At 40.8% G+C, this 24,446-nt stretch overlaps 1 protein-coding gene and 2 long non-coding RNA genes across 3 annotated transcripts; 2 read left to right on the top strand and 1 right to left on the bottom strand.

The window, feature by feature from the left end:
* Positions 1-441: 441 nt before the first annotated feature.
* On the top strand, positions 442-5,478 carry LOC116936154 (protein fork head). Its single transcript, XM_032943346.2, is given in 4 exon segments — positions 442-1,201; positions 1,203-2,282; positions 2,789-3,308; positions 3,782-5,478. Coding segments are annotated over 4 exon segments (1,851 nt in total). The 5' UTR covers positions 442-1,108; the 3' UTR covers positions 3,940-5,478.
* A 6,162-nt stretch (positions 5,479-11,640) lies between these two features.
* LOC116927714 lies at positions 11,641-14,657 on the bottom strand. Its single transcript, XR_004396757.2, has 2 exons — positions 12,644-14,657; positions 11,641-12,503 (listed from the first exon to the last, which is right to left on the bottom strand). It is a non-coding gene; the product is annotated as an uncharacterized LOC116927714 (long non-coding RNA).
* A 7,514-nt stretch (positions 14,658-22,171) lies between these two features.
* On the top strand, positions 22,172-24,014 carry LOC123476811. Its single transcript, XR_006651683.1, has 2 exons — positions 22,172-23,596; positions 23,678-24,014. It is a non-coding gene; the product is annotated as an uncharacterized LOC123476811 (long non-coding RNA).
* Positions 24,015-24,446: the final 432 nt, after the last annotated feature.

The raw sequence follows: 24,446 nt of genomic DNA on the forward strand, positions 1-24,446 counted from the left end.
ACCCAGACGATGAACATTCTTTTGAAGATATTCTTTTACTAATGATTTTTTCAATGCCCACATTTGTATAATTCTATTTATGGTGATTAAATCAACCCTTGATTGCGTATAGACCTATGGATTTTAAAGCCACACTTTACCCAGAAGAACGATAAATTCAGCAATTCCATCGAGTTATAGTTGTCGACGTTTACGTCGCTTGCAAGCAAAGCTTCGTTGTAGAGGCAAGCCAGAGCGAAGACAAAATGGAAATAAGGCAGCAGGGCGATGCGAGTAAATTCGGCGTCCATTACCGAGACACGCATTTTTGGCCCCACCTCCCAAGAGCCAACATTTACCCGCCTCCAGTACTCCTATCTGCCCTCCCCTTCTTCCTACTTTTCCTCTTTCCCTCCTCGCTTCTCTCTATTCCTCCCTCTTGGTTAAACTAATTTGAAAGACTGTACACACGGCCACTCGATTCAGTTTGTTAGTCCAAGCGGCTTGAGATGTGTGGACGCACCAAACAGGCCAGCCCCCAACCTCCTTCAACATAATCATCTTCATCACCATCATCAGTCGTGTCGCTGCAAACGCTAACTTTGACCTGTTGCGCTTGAAACAAGTCGCGCATCTCCGTTAGACTCGCCACCAGCCGAGTTATTGGCAAATTGGTCCAAACCCGTTCTGTTTGTTCATGTGCTTGTGCCATTAACACTGAATTTGCTGAATCGTCATATCGAGTGCCGCCATCTTCGTGTGTGTTGCTCCTACCTCCCATTTTTGCCTACCTAATTCATCTTCATCATTTCCCAAACTAATCGTCAACACAGTTTATGATCGTGTCAGGCTTTGTCAACAAAAACTCTGATTCAAGTTGGGACAAATGCGGACATTGGTCGCGTGTACTTGGTGAAGTTGTTGATCGCTTCAAAGTGAAACTACACATACCCTACGTGTACGTGCGTTGATTGTAGGTCTACTTGTGAAGAATTAAAACCGCATCCAGCTGGGATTCCCGCCATTCAAATACAGATTTGTTAATATCCGAAAGTATTTCATTTTGAAATACGATCGCATATAGAGAATTACTGTCACTGCATAGTTAACTCTTCAATCGTTCGTTCCAATGTTGTCCGAAAATATGTTGCCACAAAAACTGCAGTATTCAGAGACGGGTGGCTCGGGCCCCAGTCCGACGTCGATAGGCTCATCAATGGCGAATGTGCCAAACGACTATGGTGCCATCCATGTCGTCGATGGCCTCGGCGTATTCCTTGAGTTCAGCCGCTGCAGCTGCCGCCGGCATGAACGGAATGGGCATGACGTGTATGAACATGAGCACCATGGCTTCGTGTTCGCCGCAGACATCCGCCGCAGCCGCCGCCGCAGCCGGATCGTCCGTTTTCGGAATGACTGGCTTAGGAGGCAACGGCGGAGGTGGCCAGCAAGGGCACACGTCTATGAATAACGCCACTTGTATGTCACCCGGCATGAGCGTCGCTGGCTCCTACACTATGCGTAGTGGCATCGATTCCGGAATGGGCCAGTGCATGTCTTCCGGTTTCAGTGGAGTGCCTTCAACTATGGGCACTTCACTGGGCAACACGTCGACCGCAGGGCGTTCCAGCGGCGATCTGACGTCGCCTAGTGACCCGAGCTTGCGAGGCGGTGCCACTAACGGCGGTGCTGGCGTCGGTGCTGGCGTCGGAAACAACGGCGCTGGTGGCGTCAGTGGTAACGCGACGACCGGCAGTCGCAATGACAAAACGTATCGCCGGAGCTACACGCACGCCAAGCCACCTTACTCCTACATCTCGCTCATCACGATGGCCATCCAGAATTCGCCGACAAAAATGCTGACGTTGAGCGAGATCTATCAATTTATTATGGACCTGTTTCCGTTCTACCGACAGAACCAACAGCGCTGGCAAAACTCGATTCGACATTCGCTGTCGTTCAACGATTGCTTTGTTAAGGTACCGCGTACACCCGACAAGCCAGGAAAAGGTTCCTTCTGGGCCCTTCATCCCGAATCGGGCAACATGTTTGAAAACGGCTGCTACCTTCGCAGACAGAAGCGTTTTAAATGTGACGCCAAGAAGGAATCATGCCCGGGGGCTGTATCCAGCATCGGTTCAAGCCGATCGAATCACAAAAGCGAAGGGTCTCATAAGAAGGTGCCATCCGACGGGAGACATCAACTTCAAAGCGGCCACGACAGTAGCAGCGATGACGACATGATCGACGATTGTCAAATGAAAGAAAGGGTTTCCAATCACCGATCTATGATTCACCATCACGTAAGAATCTTTCATTTTTTTTTTCTTATAGAGTAGATCTGACTTAAGTATTTAATTGAAAGTTCTTTTCCTTTTTTTTTTTTTTTTTAACCTGGAAGCTATTGGTACTAAAATGTTCTAGGCTACTTACTAAATCTCATGTATTATTTTGGCCGATGAAAAAAAATTTGGTAGAGGACGACAACGTTAAATACCAACCAAGACTTTTATTATAGAACTATATCCACGTTATCCAAGCGACGTTTAGTATACCAAGCATTCAACCCATCACAGAGATTATAGTGTACACGCCAAACTGAAACCAATTGCAATAGTGTGGGTTAATGCTAAAAGGCATATAGGCCTAGTTTTTTCAAAAATAGTCTATATATTTGACAAGTTCTCAGGTCAGGAGTTGCTGGAATAAACATGTCTCCGGCCATTTCTCTCGCACAGTTTTTATCTTTTAGCTTCGAATCAGTTTAGGCTATACATCATTTATATTCACTTCTTTAACCGAATTGCAGAATGGCAATTTAATCGGGGGTCAGCTGATGTCTGAAGATCTCCACCAGCACGGGCTGAAAGTCAACGGTGACAAACGAACCCCCTTGTCGAGCAATCATCACAGTTCGTTGCATCAAGAGTCGACAGTTTTGCCTGCAATGCTGCATCACGACGACGGGCTGGAGACGATGACCAACGACCCGGAGACCGTGATTCCAACGACGGTGCCCCAGCATGGCATGGTGTGCGACGATCGCTATGAAAAATACAAGACGTACGACAAGTACGACCCCGGAGCAATGGAGTTCAACGCGCTCTCGCAACGCTATCTGGCCGGTGACATGGGCATTGGCGGCCAGGGTCAACTGCTCGCCCCATCAATTGGTCTTCATGGGCTGAAAGACGCAACGGCTTACACATTAGCGTCGCATCCATTTTCAATTCAGAGGCTTCTTCCCGGAACAACCGACCCCAAATCCGACGTCAAAATGTTTGACATGGGGCCGTACGGAGGTTATGCGACGCTTGCTCCAGGCCATGGTTAGTTTCCACACCGATGTTATACATATGATAAGCTGTGCTCTGTAGGCACCCTTTTTCCCAGTAAAATCTGCGATATGTTGGTATTAGACCCTATACGAATGTAAGCCTGTTATGCGTAACTGTCGTTAAAGGATTTGTTGCGAACATATTGAAATTGTAGTATTATTCTTTGGCAGCCTTGGTGAGGCTAAACATTGAACAGAGGTCGGTTCCATTTATTCACTTGAACAACAACAACAACAAATTTTACAATATCTGCCTTATTGGCCTGTTCTCAGAATGATACAGCCGATCTTCAATAAGCTCTTGCATTATTAACTTTGGACGTAACATTTTTCTACTTACAGTAGCATATCACCGTTTTCATTTTATCTGCAACCTTTAACTAGTTATAAAGCCCACTGTTATCTTAATATTAACAGCCCCTAATAGTCTACATTAAATATTAACTGAATCTTCTTTGACTATAGGCCAAGGATCTTTGCACCATGACAACACCAATTACTACCAGGCCTCATTTTACCACCAGAATATGCATCACCACAACAGCCAAGCCCATCACGCCAATCACCACCATCACCATCACGGTGGACATCATGGTTCTACGACATCGCCCTCCACTTTATGACAATTATGAGGTGTGTCCATTGCGAAAACAGAACGACCAGCACTTGTCTCCGCAAAAGGGCAGCGATCGTTCACTGAAACAAACGCATTTGGCCTACGCTCCCCGAGTATAAAGCACGGCAGATCTGGGGAGATGTATGAGGCAGCTTGATGCCACTAATTATATATATACAGTATACAGGGTATCGGCATTGTATGGGTGTGCATTCGGTGAGGGGTGAAGAAACGGTTTTGAACGAAAAAAACAAAAAAAACAAAAACAAAACAAAACATGTAAAACTGAAGTGCAATATGCGTCGCACATGCAAAATCCGCACTATTGTATTGTTCGTACATGGAAAGAAAGAATGTTGGACTTGCATCGATGGTTGTTTGCAGTACAGTAGGTCTATAAGACGATGACAAACGAAGCCGTCAGCTGTTGAGCCGTGTACGCTATACATTAACGGAAGTGTACAGACAGGCCAATATAGTCTCAGAACCTATATCGTTGACGAAATTGTTTATAATTTTATATATCCTTTCTCTTTGATAGACATATTAGGCAAAATGCTAACCCAAATGCACAAGTTGGATTCTCTTCCTCTTATTATAATTTTTTTCCCTTACCACATTGTTCGTTTCTCTCCTGATCTTCAGACAAGAAACAATTTCTTTTCATTGACATTTTCTCTTATTAAAAACCTTTGATCCCAATTGTATTTTTTGTTTTTCATTTTCTGCGTCGTTAACGACTTATGTGATAGGCTTTTGTTTATGTTTAGAGTGCCGCATCCTCGAGCAACCAACTACAATTTTTGTGTGTGCGCTTGAGGCTCGTGAGAACTCGATTGTTGAAGTAATGACATGGAAAAGTGTGAACATTTAGATCGTGCAGAGGACAATAAACCTCGCTTTGATATAATTCAGTTTGTAAATACAACATAGAATACAAATAAATATAGTAATAGTCTTGTATGTGGACGTGCTTGACGTTTGTTCATCGACAGTAAATCCATATTGTATGCAGTTTATTAGGTCTCCACTGATGGTTCAAGTGCATTCCTCCTATATACCACAAATTAAATTTGATGCCCATGTTGTCTGTCACCGAATATTCGAAGCTTCAGAGGCCAATGGTTTGTGAACGACCATATAGGCTGCATAGGTTTAACGAGGCCCAGGGTTGGTTGTTATGTTTCTCGAAGTTGGCCCAGCAAAATATAGAATGGAAGCCAATCTCAATGGGTTTGACACTGTAACAAATGCCACATCTAACTATTTTGTGAAGGACGAAATTTCATTTGTTGTTATCCTGTTAAAATTGTCTCTCCGTGCTGTTGCAATGTCATTTTATTTTTAAATATGTCGACCCTCCGTCGGCCTTGTGCTCCTCCCTACCGTGTTCGCTATTTTTTCCCGTTCACTGTGTGTGCAGATTTGGATTGTACAACTATATATGAAGTAATGCATGTATACATGCGTGCGTACGTGCTCGTTTGGCCTGTGCACCACTGTGAGGAAATCTGTTACGTGTAAAATAAACCAGTGGAAAATCGGACTGGGATTTAGTGCAAATCCTCACGCTGAATTGTTATTTTTTATTTTTACGTCACTATCAATTTAAGATCAACGACTGACGTGATTTTCTTATTCTTTCTATTATCTCATAGGAATAAAACATGAAAATCAGCCCTGTTTTTTATTCGACACCTCTCTATGCCAAACCATGTTCAAGGGTAGGCCTAGTGCGTTTGTTTTAACAGGTCTGGTCAGTCAATGTCAAGACCAACCATACTAGGCGTCTTGAAAATTTTCATCATCAAATAGTCAAAGCTTATAATGTTCAGGCGTTAAAACGAAGTACCCTAATCTGACTGACTGACAAAGATCGTTACTGCTTTAAACTGGAACAGTATAGCCATGATGGTAAAGCCCTAAAAATACGAGCGTTCTCTTGTCAACGTTATGGTTTAACCGTTTTGTTAACTTTGACATGGAAAAGCCATTTACTTGTGTTAACCGTTAAACCTTCTTTTTTTTTCCTATTATTAATTTTCTACTATTATAGCTAGTCAATACGAATAGCGTGCTTGGTATAAGATGAATCATTTTGTTGCTACCTTCGCTACCTTATTGTATATGCAATTCCGTCGTCGCCGGTCCCCATATACAGCGATGACTATATATAAGGGAAAATATAAGGTCAATTAAAAAGACTAGTGTCAACACGGAGGGATTAACTGAGGGTGGATGTCAGTCGAGAAGGTTTATTGTTGAGTCTGGCTCGTCCAGGTTCACGCACAGATTTCCCGTATTCACTTGGCGCACACAAAGAGGGAGGGACTGCTTTTTATTTGATATTCAGTCAATGATGAGCTTCTACTTTGCCAGAATATAGATGTAAAAGGCCAGCAAAAGACAGTATAAGACAGCCTGGCAGCACAAGTACACGCTCGAAGCCGGGACTGAAGCCATACAACCCCTCGACGCCAATAGCAGCAGGAGCAACGATAACAATGCGGAATAACAGAATCAACGATTGGCATAGCATGCTGTAATTGTCGAGTCCATTTGCAATGCCTTGGGAAGGAGGGAAGGAGGGAAGGAGCGAAAGAAGTATATACCAGTCATACAAGAATAGCCACACTGACGGCTTTGCATCACAATTAAGCGAACGTTTGCCTCTTTGAATATATATCGCATACACAAAGCGAAGCGACGCCATCCCCTTGCCTCTTTATTCTGCAGCTATTGAGTAGTATATTGTTGGTGGATTTACATGGGATTGAAAAATCCAGTGGGGGCGGATTATTTTCTACTGGGGGATGCACATATGTCAGTTTAACACACTATCTATTTTTTTGAATGTCAACCAACAATCAGACTGCATGTCCACCGAGCCCCCCCCTCCCCAACCCCCATATACAAGCAGAACGCCTTAAATCCCTGTTCAGCAACCAACTGTGCGTATACTAATATTGCCTACTGCACAATAAGTATGTACACCAAGAAAAGAATAAATAAATAAATAAATAAATAAATAAATAAAAAGAGGAAATAAAAAAAAAAGCAACGGTAAGTCGCACGCGCCCGTGCCCCTGTACAGACTAAAAATAACAACTCGAAAACGGGGAAAACGAGGAAACATTGAAAAAGAATTTTAAAAAATGAGCTCCATGGTTTGTGATGAAAGCAGTGTTTTCATGTCTGTTGCTAGTACGACGACCAATACAGTTAGACTCTACTCAGTTTTGATCTGCCGAGGCTTGGTTAGTCTATTAAATAATATCTATGCATTCGTGGAGAATAGGTTTAATAGTTTCAAACCAAATAAAAGTAAACATTTTAGCTGATTTGGCGCTATATTTTTAACTTATTTGTACCAGTCTTGAATGACGTGAACGATAAATGTCTTAGGTGCTCGCTTTCGACGCAGGTACAAATGGCACTATCAGATAAAAATTAATCTTGATCGACTTTTTTGGATAAGCATTCTAAGCCTGATATTATGACGAACGCCATTAGACTAATGTCAAGGAAACTAAAGCTCAAGTCACCGAAACTGATGAATGCCTGCTTTCCCTTTTCATTGATTTTCCTCTAAAACCCGCTAAAACCCACACAGTGAATATAACGGTTATTCATTTAGGTAGACTGAAATTTTTTTCAAGTTTGTGTGTCCTGACTTATGAGGAACAGTACTTGGAAAAACAAAAAAGATGGCGTACGCAATTTTTATTAAACGAAATTGACAAGTATCTTAAAAAAACAATCATTGGTTTTCTAAACCTCTATTGCATCCATTATTTTCCCTGGTCAAAACAGCCATATTAAAACAAATGGAGGGCGAAATGGACAATAACATTTCAAAAGGACAGAAAGCTATAGGTCCCTAGTCATACTACATTAGATAGCATTTTCCACTCGTGGCTGATTAGCCCTGACTCCTGCGCCTCAACATCAGGTCGTGCTCGTGTTTGTCTCACGCTTTTTCGGGGGGCCCACCCTATTAGACAACAACAGTGAGGAGCCTATAGGCTCATCAGCTACGTTTAATCTGGCAACGGTCATTTTGGTGCGGTTCTAATCCCATGTGTCGAATTGGCTGGGGAAAAAAAAGAAAAAAAAGAAAATAACAAGCAAATAACTTCACCCCGAAAATATGCCTTCAATCATTGACGGCCAAATCTACGCGGTTGATTTAACGACCTGCCCTGCCGATGTCCAAAGTCGCTAGACGCGCGAGATCGATACGTGGCTCAAAATATCATTCAATGTCGAAAAAAAAAAAATAATAATAATAATAAGTAACTGAATACACGAGGCAGACTAGAATTTGTAGTCAGACTGATAAGAAGAAGAAGAAGAAGGAAAAAAAAAAAAAAATCGACTAACTTTGTGGTTTAAGTTTTGTGCATTGGGGAGCGGTGGGAGGATGAGGAAGGAGGGGGGAAAAAGGGGGGAGGGGGGGGTCAGAACATTTGACCACGGCGAAGTGAGAGTGAAATACGTTTTAGAACAAGATTCCACTATCGAGTATATCATATCAGAATTATCAGTGCGACTTGACGTCGTTGCCCTTATCGCCAGTTGACCACGAGCGTGGGGAAGGGCGGAGAGTTGTGGCTGTTTATATCTTATCGCCGGCCGCTTAGCCGACAGGTACGTCATCTTTCCGCTTTACACTCGTATTCATTGACATGACTTTTAGTCAACTGTTCGACTCGGCTTATCATGTAGTTCTGCTCCCCTGGCACAGATCTGGGTCCACACGTAACGTCGACTACACACCTGCGTTTTTCTCCGCTTGCTGGAACCAGTCAACACCGCATTGACCGCAAGTCCTCCATATCAACGCAGTTCCCCCCTAAGATCTAGAATATTGACCTTTTTTTTTGTTTTTTACCGGTGCTTTAAGCTTTGATGCCTAACTACTCACTTGCGTCCCTCTATATACAGCAGAAGCTAGCGCCATTTTGTAATGCTTTGCTACGATCGAACGGTTCAAATGCGAGATGCAATTAAAAATCAACGATTATCGGACGTTAGAAAGTCATGGGTCAACGAATGCAGTTTAATGAATGATGAATAAGTCGGACAATGACAAAAAGGGTTTCCAGTTAAATAGGCGATAGCTTTTTTTTTCCACTTTTTAATTAGTTATACCGATAGTGCACTCGATGTCAACAAAAAGAACTAAAAACCAAATAATTGTAATGAAAAAAATGGGTGAGCATTTCATGCCCAATAGTATATCATATAGTAGTAATCATAGTAATCATATATCGTTTCAGGTTATATATTTCACTCTATAAAGAAATAAGGTTTAAAGTTGGGTTTCGATAGTGAAATGTTATTGTGCATTGAACTCGGGCGACACACGCTGGCAGATAAATTTTGAATAGCCGCGATAACGTCTAAAAATACAAGATAAAAAGAAAAAGAAAAGAAAAAGAAAGGAAAAAAAAAAAGTGAAAACAAAAACAAATCTCTCATACCCTGGCCCTCCCCTTTCTTCTCCACAAATAATACAGACACGTACATAGACAAATAATAAAAAAAATAAAATAAAAAATAGCCGAAGCTCCGTCTTGTTTTCCTTCAGATAGCATATCGGCCGTCGAAGATTTTCTTGAGGGTCAGAGTCAGCTGTGACACGTTGACGAGTTCACCTCGTACACACACGCTGAATGTTTCACATGGAAATACGTTTCGCCGATAGGCAAAAAGAGCGGCTGTACCGCGTTAGCGTAAACAAGGAAAACATAAAACGCGCGCAGAATTCTATTATACTTTCTATCAAACTATATAACCCTTGTCCGATTTCATTTTGAAACACTTTTCTAACCTACAAATATTATTTTTTAGCGAATCAATTTTGTACCCCCCCCCTCTGCCCATTTATTCTTTTTGTTTTGATTTGAGAAAAGCGTGTCATGACCCGTCATCCATTGCATTTCGCCGATAAAACGTCCGCTGCGGTTCAAGTGTTTGCTTGTCTCGTGTAGTTCTATCCACTCTTGCCACTCTCTACTTCTAACTCCGTTCCTCTTCTGCTTTCTTTCTTCTTATAATGCACTACTTTATACATCATATACTTACTGCACACGATCGATAAAGTGTTGCCAGTTTTTATTTTTTATTTATTTTTTCATTTGTACGTTTCTCTCGTAGTTTATTGGAGAACACGAAGAAGGGCAGGAGGGTGGTTTTGAAATGGGAATTAGAGGTGTAGTAGTGGATGGAAAAACTCTGGGGTCTGGGGGTCGACTGTATTCTGTCTAAAGCTGGATACGAGTACGCGACTCATGCGACTCGTACGTCGAGAGAGCTCACGAGCTTTAAGTTTCGTCTCCCTCTTACTATAAAGAGAAGAAGAAGAAGAAAAAAATACAGTATAGAGGGAGAAGAGTGAAGAACTGATGATGTTTCGTGCTTTCGTCCTCTATCGTGTGGCAATGTTGTACTTTATCCTGTCGGCCGCCCCACCGCTCAGCACCTCCCTTAGCCATCGGGACATGAGGGCAACTCAAGGACTCGAGGACCACCTCGGTGTATTTGAAATGTTGAGAGAGTTGAGGGGGAAAAAAAGGAAGACGAAGATAAAGAAAAAGAATGAGGAACGGGCTGAGACCATTGAAAAGAAAAGAGTAAAAAAAAAAATGAAAGAAAAAAAATTATAAAAAAAAAAAATTGAATGGAAAGCGCGTGCTACGAGTACTCATGAAATGGATTTTATTTTGTGTGTGTGGCAGGTTGGCCTGTCTCCTCAAGACATTGTATAGCGACGGGCGTATAGTAGAAATGGCGAGGATGTCCTATAGTTGAACGGGTAGAGTCGCGTTGAACAGAAACTGTATTGGAATCGAAGCGTATAGGTCTATAGCTTACCGAGTTCCATATAAGCCTATACATCGCGGCGTAATGATGTTTTACTATGCGTCTGTGCGCGGATGAACGGCAAACTTTTATTCCAGCCTTTATGGAAATAATCAAAAAGCAACCCGCTTTTATAGGGTGACGATAAATTGGGGGAATTGATTCAATTTATTTCCATCTCGATTCGTCTGCTTCTAGGTTTGTTTCATAATCCTTGTTAGCGTTAGCGTCGGCGCCCTTACAAACACAAGAAATCGAATTATAGGTTGCGCTCTAACTTTTGCCCCCTCACAGCTTGTTTCTCCCTTCATGTCAACAATACTCACGGACAGACCGATCGAATCGAATGCTGTGTACAAGTTATTTGGCGGGAGATCTTGAAATCCGTTTAACAGGATCACCGTCCTCCCTAACCAATCGTCGAACTGGCAAGAGAATTTTTTTTTTTTCTAAAGAAAAAAAAAAGGGTAAACCGTCGAATACGACGAAATTAGACAACCGGTTCAATGGCAAAGCAACAGCACCCCTCACAGGGGAAGCCTTAACGCTGAATTTCTTGTTGTTCAATAAACTCGCCAGCGTAAATCACGTGATCAGGAAGAGCAAACCCTTTCGCCTAATTCCTTATACCCCATGGTTTATTGTTTTGAGTCTATAATGGGCTGCAATGATTTGATTTTATCATTTTAAAAAAGGGACACTAGTATAGCCTGAGTCCACTTTATATTGAAAGAAAATTAGTCACCATACCTCATACTATGTACTAATATAGTGCCAGTCGTATATGTACAGCATGACTTATTGCGTCTACATCAAACTGCAGTACTATATAACTAATAACGACGAGCTTATACATTGTATTGTTTGTCAATGGGTGCGGAGACAATTGCAAGCGCTTACACAGTCGCTTCCGAAAGTAGGGAAACCCACCCGACGATATACTTGCCCATATTATCTTGCGCTTTAGTGTGAGATTCATCAATCCCTTTCCCCTCTTCAAACAAGCGCTCCGCTTGATGAACCGACAAGTATAGCTCAAACCGGCAGGACCAACGTTCTCCTTTTTCTCATCGAAAGGGGTTATTAAAGCTGGTATACGCACTGCTGCCAGCGTAAAAAAAAAGAAAAGAAAAAGGGGTATGGAAACTGAAAGCGGCCACCAATTTTTCTACACGTACAGTATATAGCCTTTACTATACGGAACTGTACCATCCGCCAGCGGCGTATTGTGCGTTATCCCCCCGTTACATGGAGTAATCCATACACGGGTGGAGGAGATTTTTAATATTTTTCATTTTGAAAAAAAAAAAAAATAATAAGAAAAAACCTTTGAGAACTCGTTTTTTAGTCTGGACGACAAAAGAAAAAAGGGGATCCTTGTCATACAGAGATTACCAAACGGATCTGTGCCTCGGTATATATACGCCATAATGGCATAATGGCTCACTGTTTATACCATGGCGTATGCGGGGCTACCACTTGCAGTCGAAGGACTATTGTTTCGGCAACGAATAGAAAAACTAAAGGTCAATCGGATTCAGTCAAATATCGCTCATTTTATGGCTCATTTTTGATTATTCAATGTTTAATCTGTAATGTCTCAGAACTCTGAAGCAATTAGATCTTTACTTATTGAGTTAGTTGAAATGTCCGTTCGGCAATCGTAATAAGAGGTGTATCCCTTCATCATAGGCTCGACTGCTCCTTTGCGGTTGCACGGAATATTAAAAAAAAATAAATACAAAAAAAATAAACTTTATGAAAATGCCATTGTTCCCTGTGAAGAAATATGTGAAGCATGGCCAAAGATTTAGAATTCACTGTCTGTATAGAGTCAGCCTTACTGTTGTAATGTGCTTCCAGCGCGTGTGATTGTACTGCGTAGCCTATGGAGTGTACCATACATTACCCTACGTGAGGACTGAGAAGTTGGGCTGTCAGGGACTGAGAAGTTGGGGGTTGAAAGGACCGGCATCTCGTCTGCATTCAGGCCAGTAAGGGCAGACCGCACGTGCAGTTGTTAAGTGCCACAAACGTGAGGACAAGTGATCGAGTGAAAGAGATGAATAAAAAAAAAAGAAAAAAAGAGGGAACGGAGAAAAAAAAAGGGAGTGATGTGCTTGTGAATCTGTGAAACACACTGGTAAAAAAAAAAAAGAAAGAAAGAAAAAAAAATCGAGAAAAAATGGTCATCGGTTTGGTTTTTTTTTTTACACGTAGCACTCCATTGTGTGGCCCATCTGGTGGCCTCGGAACTTCACACAGCAGCGCAGAAATGGACCCGCCCATTCACCACTTGAGTCCAGCTGTCCCACTCGTCAGAATTTTTCATCATTTCCATAATATCACTCGTCGTCAGGCTCGTATCCTCCCTTTTTTTTTCCCCCTTTTTTTACGCGAGTCACAAGAGTAGATTGCGGTTAAGCGCTATGCCACTTTATGACTCGATGGTTTGTTTCTAAACATCACTGTTCACTTCTTTGCATCACCTGAATGACATTGACGTTGAATTTGCCTTCATGTCATTTGCGGCAAACTACTGTATAGGTCTACAGTTTGCAATTTCTAATTGGTTTTCAACTAGTGTGTTAACTCGCGGGCACACGTACTAGATGGGTTAAATAGGCCACAATTCGTACGTGATGCACACATTCTTAGAACACGACGTGTAGTCGAACAATCTTACGTTAAAACCGAAAGAAAAGAGAAAAGCCTCGGAGCAAACAAACGAGAAAAACAAATCCAGCTTTAAAAATAAATAATAAATAAATAAAATTGATGACACATAGAAGAAAGAATGGCAAAAGAAAGTGAGAACTGACTGAACAAGTATTTCATTCAATCTAAGTTATCGTGTAGGCCTACTTTTCAACAAATCACTTAAACCAGGTAAAAAAAAACAAAAAACAAAAAACACAAAACAATTAAAATGAAATTGAATTGACAATAGTTCCATGGCAGGGAGGGGGGTGAGTCTTAAGCAGTGCAACGAGTAGACTATATAGAGCGAGAGAACAAAACGCTTAGCACAGTTGGATGAAAATCTATACCCTCTATCCATTAGGTCGGCGCGTGTCACCAGCAACTCGAGTCCTGCGGACGAGGGCGGCTCATGACTTCGTTGGCGGCTTTCGAGGTTCGCCCATTTTTTTTGTTTTTTTTTTGTTTTTTCATCAGTAGCGCCACCGTAGCAAAGAAGGGGGGGGGAGGCTCCCGGTGGGAAATGGGGTTCTTCATGCATTGCAAACGGACTATTTCAGCCGTGCGTAATCCACTCTTTATGGATGGCCTGTGTCCCGATAGTAGCGCGTTTACCTTGTTGATCCTGCACTAAGAGCAGACGCAATCCAGCTAGGCGAGCAATCGACGCATCCTACGTCTCACGTTGCCACTTGCATTAGATTATAACGTGAGCATCATGCATGTACGGTGGGGTTGTTATTTATTTTTTTAAAATGCAGAATGCCGCAACGCGCAGTTCCATTATCTCGTCGACTCTGGTTTTTTTGCTTGGGTTTTTTTTCTTTTTTTTTGGGGGAGGGGTAATCATTTCACTGTTAAAACGGGAGCTGCGTGACAACAATGCGTCTGATAAGATTAAATGTTTCACTGGGCATCAAGCTCTTTTCGAACGAGCGTTTCGACTAGTTTGTTAACATAATTCAATCTTAGCATAACAACTGACTCACCTTTTTACTAGGCCGTTCTCCTTTTGTTCAACGTCTATTCGCTAGAGTCGACGGCTACATTTGTACATACCTGTTTTCCGACGTAAGTTTTACGCATATGACAAAGTTAGCATTGGCCCCTTTTTTGGGGAGGGCGGGGGGTTAATGGCTTTAGCTGTTCAGAACAAACACCAACCTCCAAAACCTAGACTTTATCTAATATAAATATGGGATTGCCTCTCCTATTTTATGCCCACCATGTATCGAAGAATACACATGTCTTGCTTGTCCTTTGCCTTATCCTAAATCTTAAAAAAAGAAATGGCAGCTACAGGTACACAAAATGCATGATCGCAGTGATTGTTGATTGACATTTGAAAAGTACAGAGTTGAGCTTTTTCATACATTCCTTGCTGTCCTCTTACGCGGCTATATCTAACCAGTACAAGGTGCGATTCTCATTCAGCTCATGTGTCAAAGAGTAAGGCAAAATGCCGTAATTAATCGACAAAATTTGATGAAATTAAGCTTGCTGTGTTGAGGATGTCGCAATTTATGAAGATTCGAAACTGAAGCGAACAAACAGTTATTTGAAAACAAACCTTTCAGCGATTCCAGTTTGTCAGGGGGAAATGTTTTATTTAACGGTGCAATGCATATGGAGAGACAGAGGATAAGGGAGGAGGGTCTGAGATAGAAAAATTGAAGGATATAGATATTGAATTATTTATTGACTCAGACGTACCGATAAAACGAAGAAAAAATCTACTACTTATCGGACAAGCCCAGACTTGTGCATACGCATTTTATCGCTTAACGAGCTCAATGGACTGTAGTACACGAACAAACAAGTTGTACATATGTATAATTAATTTATTCAAGAGTTATTTGTATATGATTTCAGATTGACAAGCCGGCGAAAAGGCTATTTTTTCTCGTCGTGTCGAGTTATACAGGCCTATTCGTTGACGTGCTTGATATAAACGTGCCGCGAATCAATTGATTGAACAATTAATTTCTGTATTTTTATTCATTTTCAATTGACATATGTTTTTTGTTTTGTTTGTTTTTAAGTTTGATTTTGCGTTTTAACCACACGGTTCCCTAATGACTTCTGCAGTGAATTCGTCATTCTGTGTTTGTTATAGTCATGGGTGAAAAAGTTCCAAACCGGCCATTATTTCAAAAACCCTGATACTAACATCAAAGTTTTAGTCGAATCATCGTAATTGTTTAGTTATTTCAAAGGGCTATATATATAAAAAAAGAGATTCAATAGAGGGCGGGGGGGTGAAGAGGGGGGGGGGTATAGTTAAGCAAGGGAGATAATAGAGGAAGCTTGCTGTTATTGTCAGTTGTGCAGTGTTGTTACTTGCTTCTTCACGGAGGCTTATAGCCAGAATATGTGGAATACGCAATACCCATACGGATTTGCTTGTAATCTCATTCTCATTGGTTCTGTATGTTAACCTCTCTCTCTTTCTTTCCCTCCCGTCTTCACCACCATTTCAAATCATTGACAACGTTTGACGAGAGACGTCGACCAGCAAACGATGGCTGTGCTTTGAACTGCAGTTCAGATAGGTACAACTCTATGGCCCGTTTCGATATGGTTGTCTTTAATGCGGCATTTTTAGGTGATTGTAGAAGGTCTTTTTGGGTGCAGCTCTGTCCTAGCTTTCGTTGATCGATTAGATATGCCTCCTAGAAAGAAAAAAAGGGGGTGGGCTGGGGGTTCGCTCTGAGTATTCTTTTGGAGATTACGCTCGATGGTCCCATTCCTTTCTCTCCAATCTCTCTAGGGTCCTTGGTTTAAAGAATTTCAAAGTAGACCGTCCATAATTATTTCTGTGTGATAGCTCTACTGTGTTTTTAAAATATATATTTCAACAGCGGAACAAGTTCCTTTTTTCCGCCTTTCTTTTCCCCTTTTCAAGCAGAAAACAATAACATAAAGTAGGACTATAGTTTTTGACTATAGCTTTAAACTTGTATGAATTTGAAATTTGATAACGAAGAAAATTGGAATAGACAATAAGACAAATATTGGAACGAATATCTTTTTAATTTTTTTTTTGTTTTTCAAGGTGGTCAATCATATTGAACAATTTCTGGCGGTAATACATTTTCTTCGCAATTCATTTTTGTTGTTGTTGTTGTTGTAACCTTATAAGGCAGTGAAACGTAAAAAAAAAATGCTGTAACTGAACCTGGCTTAATGCGTGTAACCTATAATAATGAAGCTATTATTTTAAACAGAAATGAGACTAGGCCTAGCTAATAGAAACTGAGGTGAACCTCTTCAGGAGGTTGTCATGCACCCATGTGACAAATACCATTAAAAGCTTAAAGAACCCAACATAAATAAAATTGCTGACACGTTCTAGTCAAACCGTCCGTTACGCATCTTCTTTAATGCAATAACATTTCACCTTTCTTGGACCGTTTCTAACCACAACATTATGAATGCCTAATCATCTGCCAACTTAATAAAAACAAAGCAAACACAAAACGTGCTAGTCTCTTCCTAGCTGATGTGAAGATAAAAAATGTTGATTGAATTCAATGTAGGGAGCTGAAACGATTGACTTGCCTCGGCTTGAAAGACCAATATCGATGAAACGTATAGCCATTACATCACGTCTTGCTCAGCAGTTGTGTGGGAGTCCATTGCGAGTTGCGACTGTACAGACAACGACAACAGAACCCCCCACTTCTATGAGGGAAGCAAAATAATTGTTTAGTCTATTTGGGTTTTCTTTTCGGCTGTGAATGTTTATTCGAATTGTTGGCATTTGGACTATGGGCGGCGTGACCAGAGAAGCGTATAGATGATGCCCGATAGAATCCAGATGCACTTTTCACATGCCTCTTATTCTGGTATCTTTGCGCTAGTTAGCCGCACTGTTGCAGCAGCTCTCGCACCTTCTCATTTCTCCTATTCTTTATTCGTTCCCTCGCTCTTATACTTGCCCTGCTTTTCCTGCTGGATTATTGACCGCATGGCTAATATTTATAGACGGCTCTTAGATCAACAAGCCTTTTTATTTTGTTTTGCTTTTTTCTTTAGTCGCTGGCCCGCTCTAAAATAAGCGTAGCACGGTGCTCCTATAAGAGCATAATTACATCTATGCAAACACACACGGGTTATGGTTCTCATAGATAAGATGCGTTTTGTGTGGCTTCCCACCACTATCGTCAGAGCGCACGTACCACCGAAGGACGGCAGACGGACGTTTATGATTGATTTTTATTGATGCCTAGTTATATCAGTAGGACGTCTCTTTCGCAGAGCTTCTGCAAGATTGATGGTTCCTCTTTTCCCGCATAAACTTTGAACATCATACTGAATAGTTACCGTTTTTTTTTTTTAGTTATAAGAATAGTTTTTAAAGTAGAAACATTATAATTGAAAAAAAAAATAATAATAATAATAAACAAGATGTCGCAAAGTAAAGTTTTTGTGTCGCTATCGATCGGCTGATGGCTAGTTCTGGGGACTCGGCCAAACATATCGACATCCTTTCGTTTTCAGGTTTTTTCTTTTTTCTTTCTTTTTCTTTGCTTTTATCAGATTATTTGAAGTTTCAGTTGTAGATATACGCAAGAAATATCCTCCAGGACGATTTATATCGTATCGAAAACTGAGATGACGAACGATTAACTGTCGTCGTCAAACCTTCCTTGAAGCTTGAACAATCCCTTGGACGGAAACTCTTGATTAAACAACGGCTATAAATCATTTTCTTGGTCAATAAAACGAAAAATGGTGAAAAACGTGCATTTCCGATGCGAATAAGGTAGCCCAATATCAAATATAATTTTACTTTATTTTGCTCACCTTTTTCTTTTTCTTTTTTTTTTTTTTTTCAGCTTTTGTCGATAGATGTTTGGGAGGGTAATGGTAAACGGCAGCTGTTTATTATCTCGACAGAGGGTGGCGCGGTATTAGGCCACATTTCGACTATCAGAAAGAAACGCAAATGGAGGGGGCTGAGTTTTGGTCGTGTTACGTGCTAAACAGTGTGCTTTTTAGGTGACAGGATGGACAATAGACGGGCTGACAGGAGGAAGAAAAGCTGGCAGGGGGAGAACCAAAACGTTAACTTGAAAAAGGTTACGTTTATTAGACCTATGCTATCTGTACATAGCCCACAGCATAATAACGCATAGTCTGTTACACCTATATCTAACAGCCTGCAGTGGAGGATACAAAAGTAAGCAAACTAAGTGAAAAGAGCTTGGAAACCAAGCGAAGGTGAAGGAAGTCCCCACAAAAAGGAAAAAAAAAAAAAAGAAAAAAAAAGAAAAAAAAAGATCGAAAAATGGTTTGTGTGGTCTAAGCCAATTCTGTTATACAAACACAAAAGACTTGCTTATTCAGCGAGCATCAATGGTCCGTGAAATGTGTCGTTGGGTTGTTGATTGTGTATAGGTTTCCAAAAAAGCGACCCATTCATTCGCCCCGAGTCCTGACACTCCTCACATTATTATTACACCATTGGATGTACAGCGATAGACGCGAAAGGCAAATGGTGGTCGTCTCCCATATAACGTGCGCAGAACATTGACGAAGAAGAAAAGACTAGACAAATGACGACAAATTCCGGAAATCCACCGCATTTTTATTGCCCGCAACGAATAGACTCGTCCGTTAGGGATGCAACTGTAACGTCATTTGACCAGCGCGCATGCCGTAGCCGAACTTATCGATCATTCAGGTGAATAGTTCACCTCACGCCTTTTCTATGTCCTTCCTCTGTGTGAGGCTATGCCTATCGCAGCCTGTCCCTTGTTCAACTGGACTGGACCTTTACCCCACTCTTTCAATAGCCAGACCACTACAATAGCCGATGATAGCCGTTCACACATTTCTATAACAAAGTTTTGAAATGGAGCTGCCATTCATCACGTGAAGAATGTGGTCGACACATGTGCCAAGAAAGGTGTGATTTCTATTGTGGCGATTGCGCGATCAAACTGCATTTTTCACCAAGTCGTTTGGCTATATCAACGCGTAATTGATCAGATTAACGTGTATAGATTCAAGAAGAAGGCATCTAATGAATTTTACGTCTACAGCGCTGCGTGACACCAAAAATGTTTATCGCCTGTTTAATAGTTATGGTCTATGTAGGCTACTGCCCGAACCTGATGTGCTTCTGCGTCTAAAAAATAAGGGAACTTAATACTCCGTCGCTGATGATTCCACTTATGGGATGTGCAGACTAAAGTTACGGGAACTTTGCTATCCCACAACTTTACATCTAGCATTTGCTGAAATTTATGCAATTCCTGAGTGAGGCTAACATAACGATTAATTCTAAATGTAAGGTAAATATCAGTGCAAAAGAAGTAGCGCAACATTTATTTTTATTTTTGAAACGATCAAACTTGCCATAAAATAAAAAATCAATAAAAAATCGTTGTATTGATGATAGGTCTTGCTTTACAACTGCATATCCAATACGACCACCACAACAACAAATGGACAATTGACCTTATAATTCATTGAACGGTTCATTCTTTCGTTTCATTTTGTAGCTCTCCGTCTTTCCTGACTCAACTTTCTCCATCGTTTCCATATACGAGCACGGTTCTTCTTCAAATTCAAATAATGAAACGAGGGGTTTCGACCTATACAGCCAGGGCGCTATGGTCTGCTATGGTTTTCCAATACATTAGCCACCATTTAGTCTTCCCATAGACAAATAATCATCGCTCAGGTTGTTCGAGCCTCGCCATTCGATACGCGCTATTCGATACCCTTTATTAATCTTTGACTCCAACGCCCATCTATGAACCAAAAAAAAAAAAAGAAAAGAAAAAACTCAGCACAGCACAAAAGCCTGTCGACCTGGTTCAACTCTTCTTTTTACCATTGCCTTTGTATAGTCGACCATGTACCATCATTGACCATTCCAGGTAGAATACAGCGGTTCGAGTTTAAAAAGGAAAATAGGTTTGCTTGTGGGCATGTAGAACATTGGAAGGAGAGAACTAAAAAAAATATACAGGAAACGTGAAGAGGAAAACGGGCTTTTTGATAAGGGCGAAGAAAAAGCAAAAGTGTCCAACTGCACGTGCGCGGATCACTCCTTCGACAGCACAGTATAGTTCGTCCACGAAGCCTCCTCCCTCTTCTGTTTGATTACAAATGAAAAAAAAAAAAAAAAGGATGAAAGGCGCGGAAGAGTTCGTGCTCGACGAAGAGATACCTTTGCTGATGGTACAATGTGTAGCACTTTACCTGCTACTGGATGCGTATTTGCTGTTGCTTTGTCCGTTTTTTTTCCTTCTTCTTCTTCTTCTTCTTTTCTGCGCACTCGCTACACACACGCACAATACATTTCATTTTTATTTATTTATTTTTGTTCTCTTTTCTTCGGGCTTTTTGGGCGGTAGCCAATTAACCGGTGATTTCACAGGTCAACTGAACAAGGCCGTCTTTTTTTTTTTTTCAAAGCCAAGAGGGAGATTGCAATAGGCAAACAATCAAAGTGAGTTGCTGTCACCTAGCAGTGTAGGGCAGGTATTGATCACCAGACAGGGCACCCAAGAAAACAACGTCAATGTCACCGCCGCATTGGCAATATTATTTTCAACTGAGCCAAATAACTTAATAATAGTTAGTTTTCAACCAGTTCGGGTTACAGCTAAAATTTTAGAAGATGAGAAGGAATAGATCGGCTTGAAATCGATAATAATAAACTCTTTTTCTAAATGAGACAATTGTTTCATGGGAATCGCGAAAAACTGGGGCGGCTTTCACCGAATCAACGTTAAAGTTAAAAGCGATGGTAAATTGGACAAGAAGAACGTACTATCTGTAAATGATTTCCCGGTATATTTAACTAGAACTGGTTACAGCCCACCAACAAATATACGCTGCAAATCTCCGATAGAATGGCCATTTATATCGAGGAAATGACGAGGAACTTTACTTATCGTGGTTGCCCTACGTTTCCATCAAAGTAATTTTCAAGTTGTTGTCCAAAATTAAGTTGTCTGGGAAAAGGGAATTTCATCTTCGAATCGCATGCAACGGGTCGTGCTAAAATAACAGAAAACGTCTCCAAAAATCAGTTCTCTTTATTAATTTAATAGGCGTAAATGACTTAAATCACAGGTAAGAAAATGGATTTCTACGCATAGTCTATACCCTTACAGCTCGTTGTCTTGTGGCATACCTATAGATTTGCAGCACATCGATGTGTAGGGTTCTTTAGTAATACCTTTATCGGGAAACCCATACACAGTGACGAAGACCTTCACGTGAATAATAATTTAAGCAATATCCGCATATTCTCAAGATTTGTGATTGTTGCGTTGAAAACTTGTAAGTCGTTCTAAAAATTTGATGTATAGGCCTGTAGATTTCTTGGTTCGGCGAAATTGTCAAATTGACGACAACTATTAAGGTTCAAGATTCGTATTCATTCTGAAATGAGACAGTCAATTTTAAGATAGCTTACTCATCGCCTCAATGGCCAAACATCCAGATAACTGTTAATTATCAGTTTACCATCGTGTAAGCTATTAATGAGAGCATCGCCTTTTAAACAAAATTTTGACGTAGGCTATTAGACGTACAACTATATACCTACAGCTTAATTAAGTTCTAAAAACGTAATACTAAAAAATAATCAACTAAATCAATCAATACAAAATTTCGCCACCAAATGTGGGGCCCAATGATAATAATCTATTGCAGTAGGTCTGCGTCCTCATAAATTAAAGCCAGTCGCCATATTATCCATTAATCCATCTTTTTTTTTTTTTCTTTTCCTTTTTTATTTTTTATTGCGTTGCTGTTAGACCACATGCTACATTGCATTATTTGCCATGGGAAAATCTGTGTCTACACATTACAGGTGCTACTATAGCACCAGAGTGAATGTGTCAGGTGCATGAAAGGAAAGTGAAAAAAAAAAAAGTGAACCAACTCGGCAACCACCCGTCAGCGATCACACGTCACACCCATCAGCTTCGGCGCGGCACATCGAATTTGTCACGTCCCTCCACCCTCCAAGTGTAAACCCCATGCTTCCACTTCCACCCCCCGGTTTCTCGGCCTCCTCTGCCATCGTTCTCCCTTTGTTTATAGGAACTTTCGTCGCGAAAAGAAAAAAGAACGAAAAAAAAAAAAAATAAATAAAAAAAGAAAATACAAAAATAAAATATATAATCCATCGACGGACGATAGAGTGCGTGTACAACAGCACAGCACGATAGTGTGAAGCCCGGAACAGAAATGGAAGGTAGGGCCATAAGAGGGGCCGTCAATTATAATTTGTATTGGTCATTAGCAACGTGTAGAGCGCTGAAAAAGAGTTCGGGTGACACAACTGTCTGGTGATAGGAGAACACGCATGTATACACTCTATCGTGCCCTTTGTTCAATTTTTACACACGCAGTTGTTTATGTTTATCATAGTGAATATGGAAGGATAGCGTGCGGCTGTGTGCTTTGTCACCCTCTCCCCTTCCTATTAACGACCGGTACACTACTAGGTCTATGTCGTATTTACCCCTTCCCGCTTTATGTGTACAATTTATTGTTCATTGATGTACTGCCCTATCGCTACATAGCACTGCTCTTATTGCACCTATGTAGCAAAGCTCTTCTGCTACCGGTGGACACCCGCCAACACTCATCACGCATTTATGATTCTTCTTTAGCTGGCACACTTCATCGACCGACTTTCCCAATCAGGCTTAGATCCAATCTTTGGCTTTTGAAACAATGCATATAAGAACGGAGCACGCAATACAACGCGCCACGCGCTAGAATATATAGGCCTACATTTGTGTCTGTGTGACCAATAGACCTACTTTGATTCATTTTTACGTTTTCAAACGATAGGACAGCCGTAAATGTGTGTTAGTATTCAGCAAATTGTGACCCAGAGAGATGGTTCATTGTTGTCTGTCAAGCAGTTATTTTAGGACACTCGTTTACTAATATATGTAAATCTTCTTCAAAAAGTATATGAAAAAGCTGTTATGATGCGTCTATCAAACACGGTTTTACATGCTATGATCAATGAAATCTAAGAAAGGATCGTAAATGAGTGACAACGTCACTCACGGACCACTAGGGAAAAAGCAAATGATATTTCAGCACAGGTAATTCCGTTTGTACATTATATTTTTGCATTACCTTATTATATACATCACTTTATTTCTAATGACTTACCTCTAACGCAGCTTGAATAGAAGACGACACTGTTGCTACTTGCTACCGAAACGTGGGCTTCCATGAAATGAACAACTCAAGTTCTACCTTATCTAGCCGAATTAGCTTTATGTAAGTAGCCTAGTGCTGTAGAAAGTCTGTAGTGATTGATCTGAATATGGGAGTTCTACGCTTGAATGGGCAACAAGACACGCAATTATTTCGTCGATGATTGAAAACAAAGAATGTGTCTTTACTTGTAACCGGTAACTTTTTCTTATGTTGACGCGAGTATTGAATTAATTCAAGCGGCGTGTAAGCAAATAGCAAATACGCGTGTTATACAAATACACATAACTTATCAAACGATCACACGGTATACACACACACGCACACACACACACACAAAGTTTCGTTTGCGGCTGTTTCTTTTTCAAGCGTTGGCTGATATAGAAGCCATCTCCGTTTACTTTACCAATACAAACTCGTCGCTAATAGTGAAGGAATCCATACATGATGAGTTCCTGTTTGTATTCAACGCGTCGTCCGTTTTGAAACATTTGCATATTCACCTCATAATTAGACGCACTTAGCATTTTAATTGCGTCATCAAAAAGAAATTTTGCGCTATTTGATGATACATGTGATATTGCATTCGTTCGGTATCCCCAACTGAATCCATAAAAGACTGTTATCGGACGGATACATTTTCAGGAGAAAAAAATTATACTAAAATCATTTTGCGTGCAGCGTCCGAAATATCGCTTGTTAAATATGATTTTGAATGACTTATAAACTGGT

Source organism: Daphnia magna, linkage group LG1 (genome assembly GCF_020631705.1).
Source record: "Daphnia magna isolate NIES linkage group LG1, ASM2063170v1.1, whole genome shotgun sequence".
Lineage (NCBI taxonomy): Eukaryota > Metazoa > Arthropoda > Branchiopoda > Diplostraca > Daphniidae > Daphnia > Daphnia magna.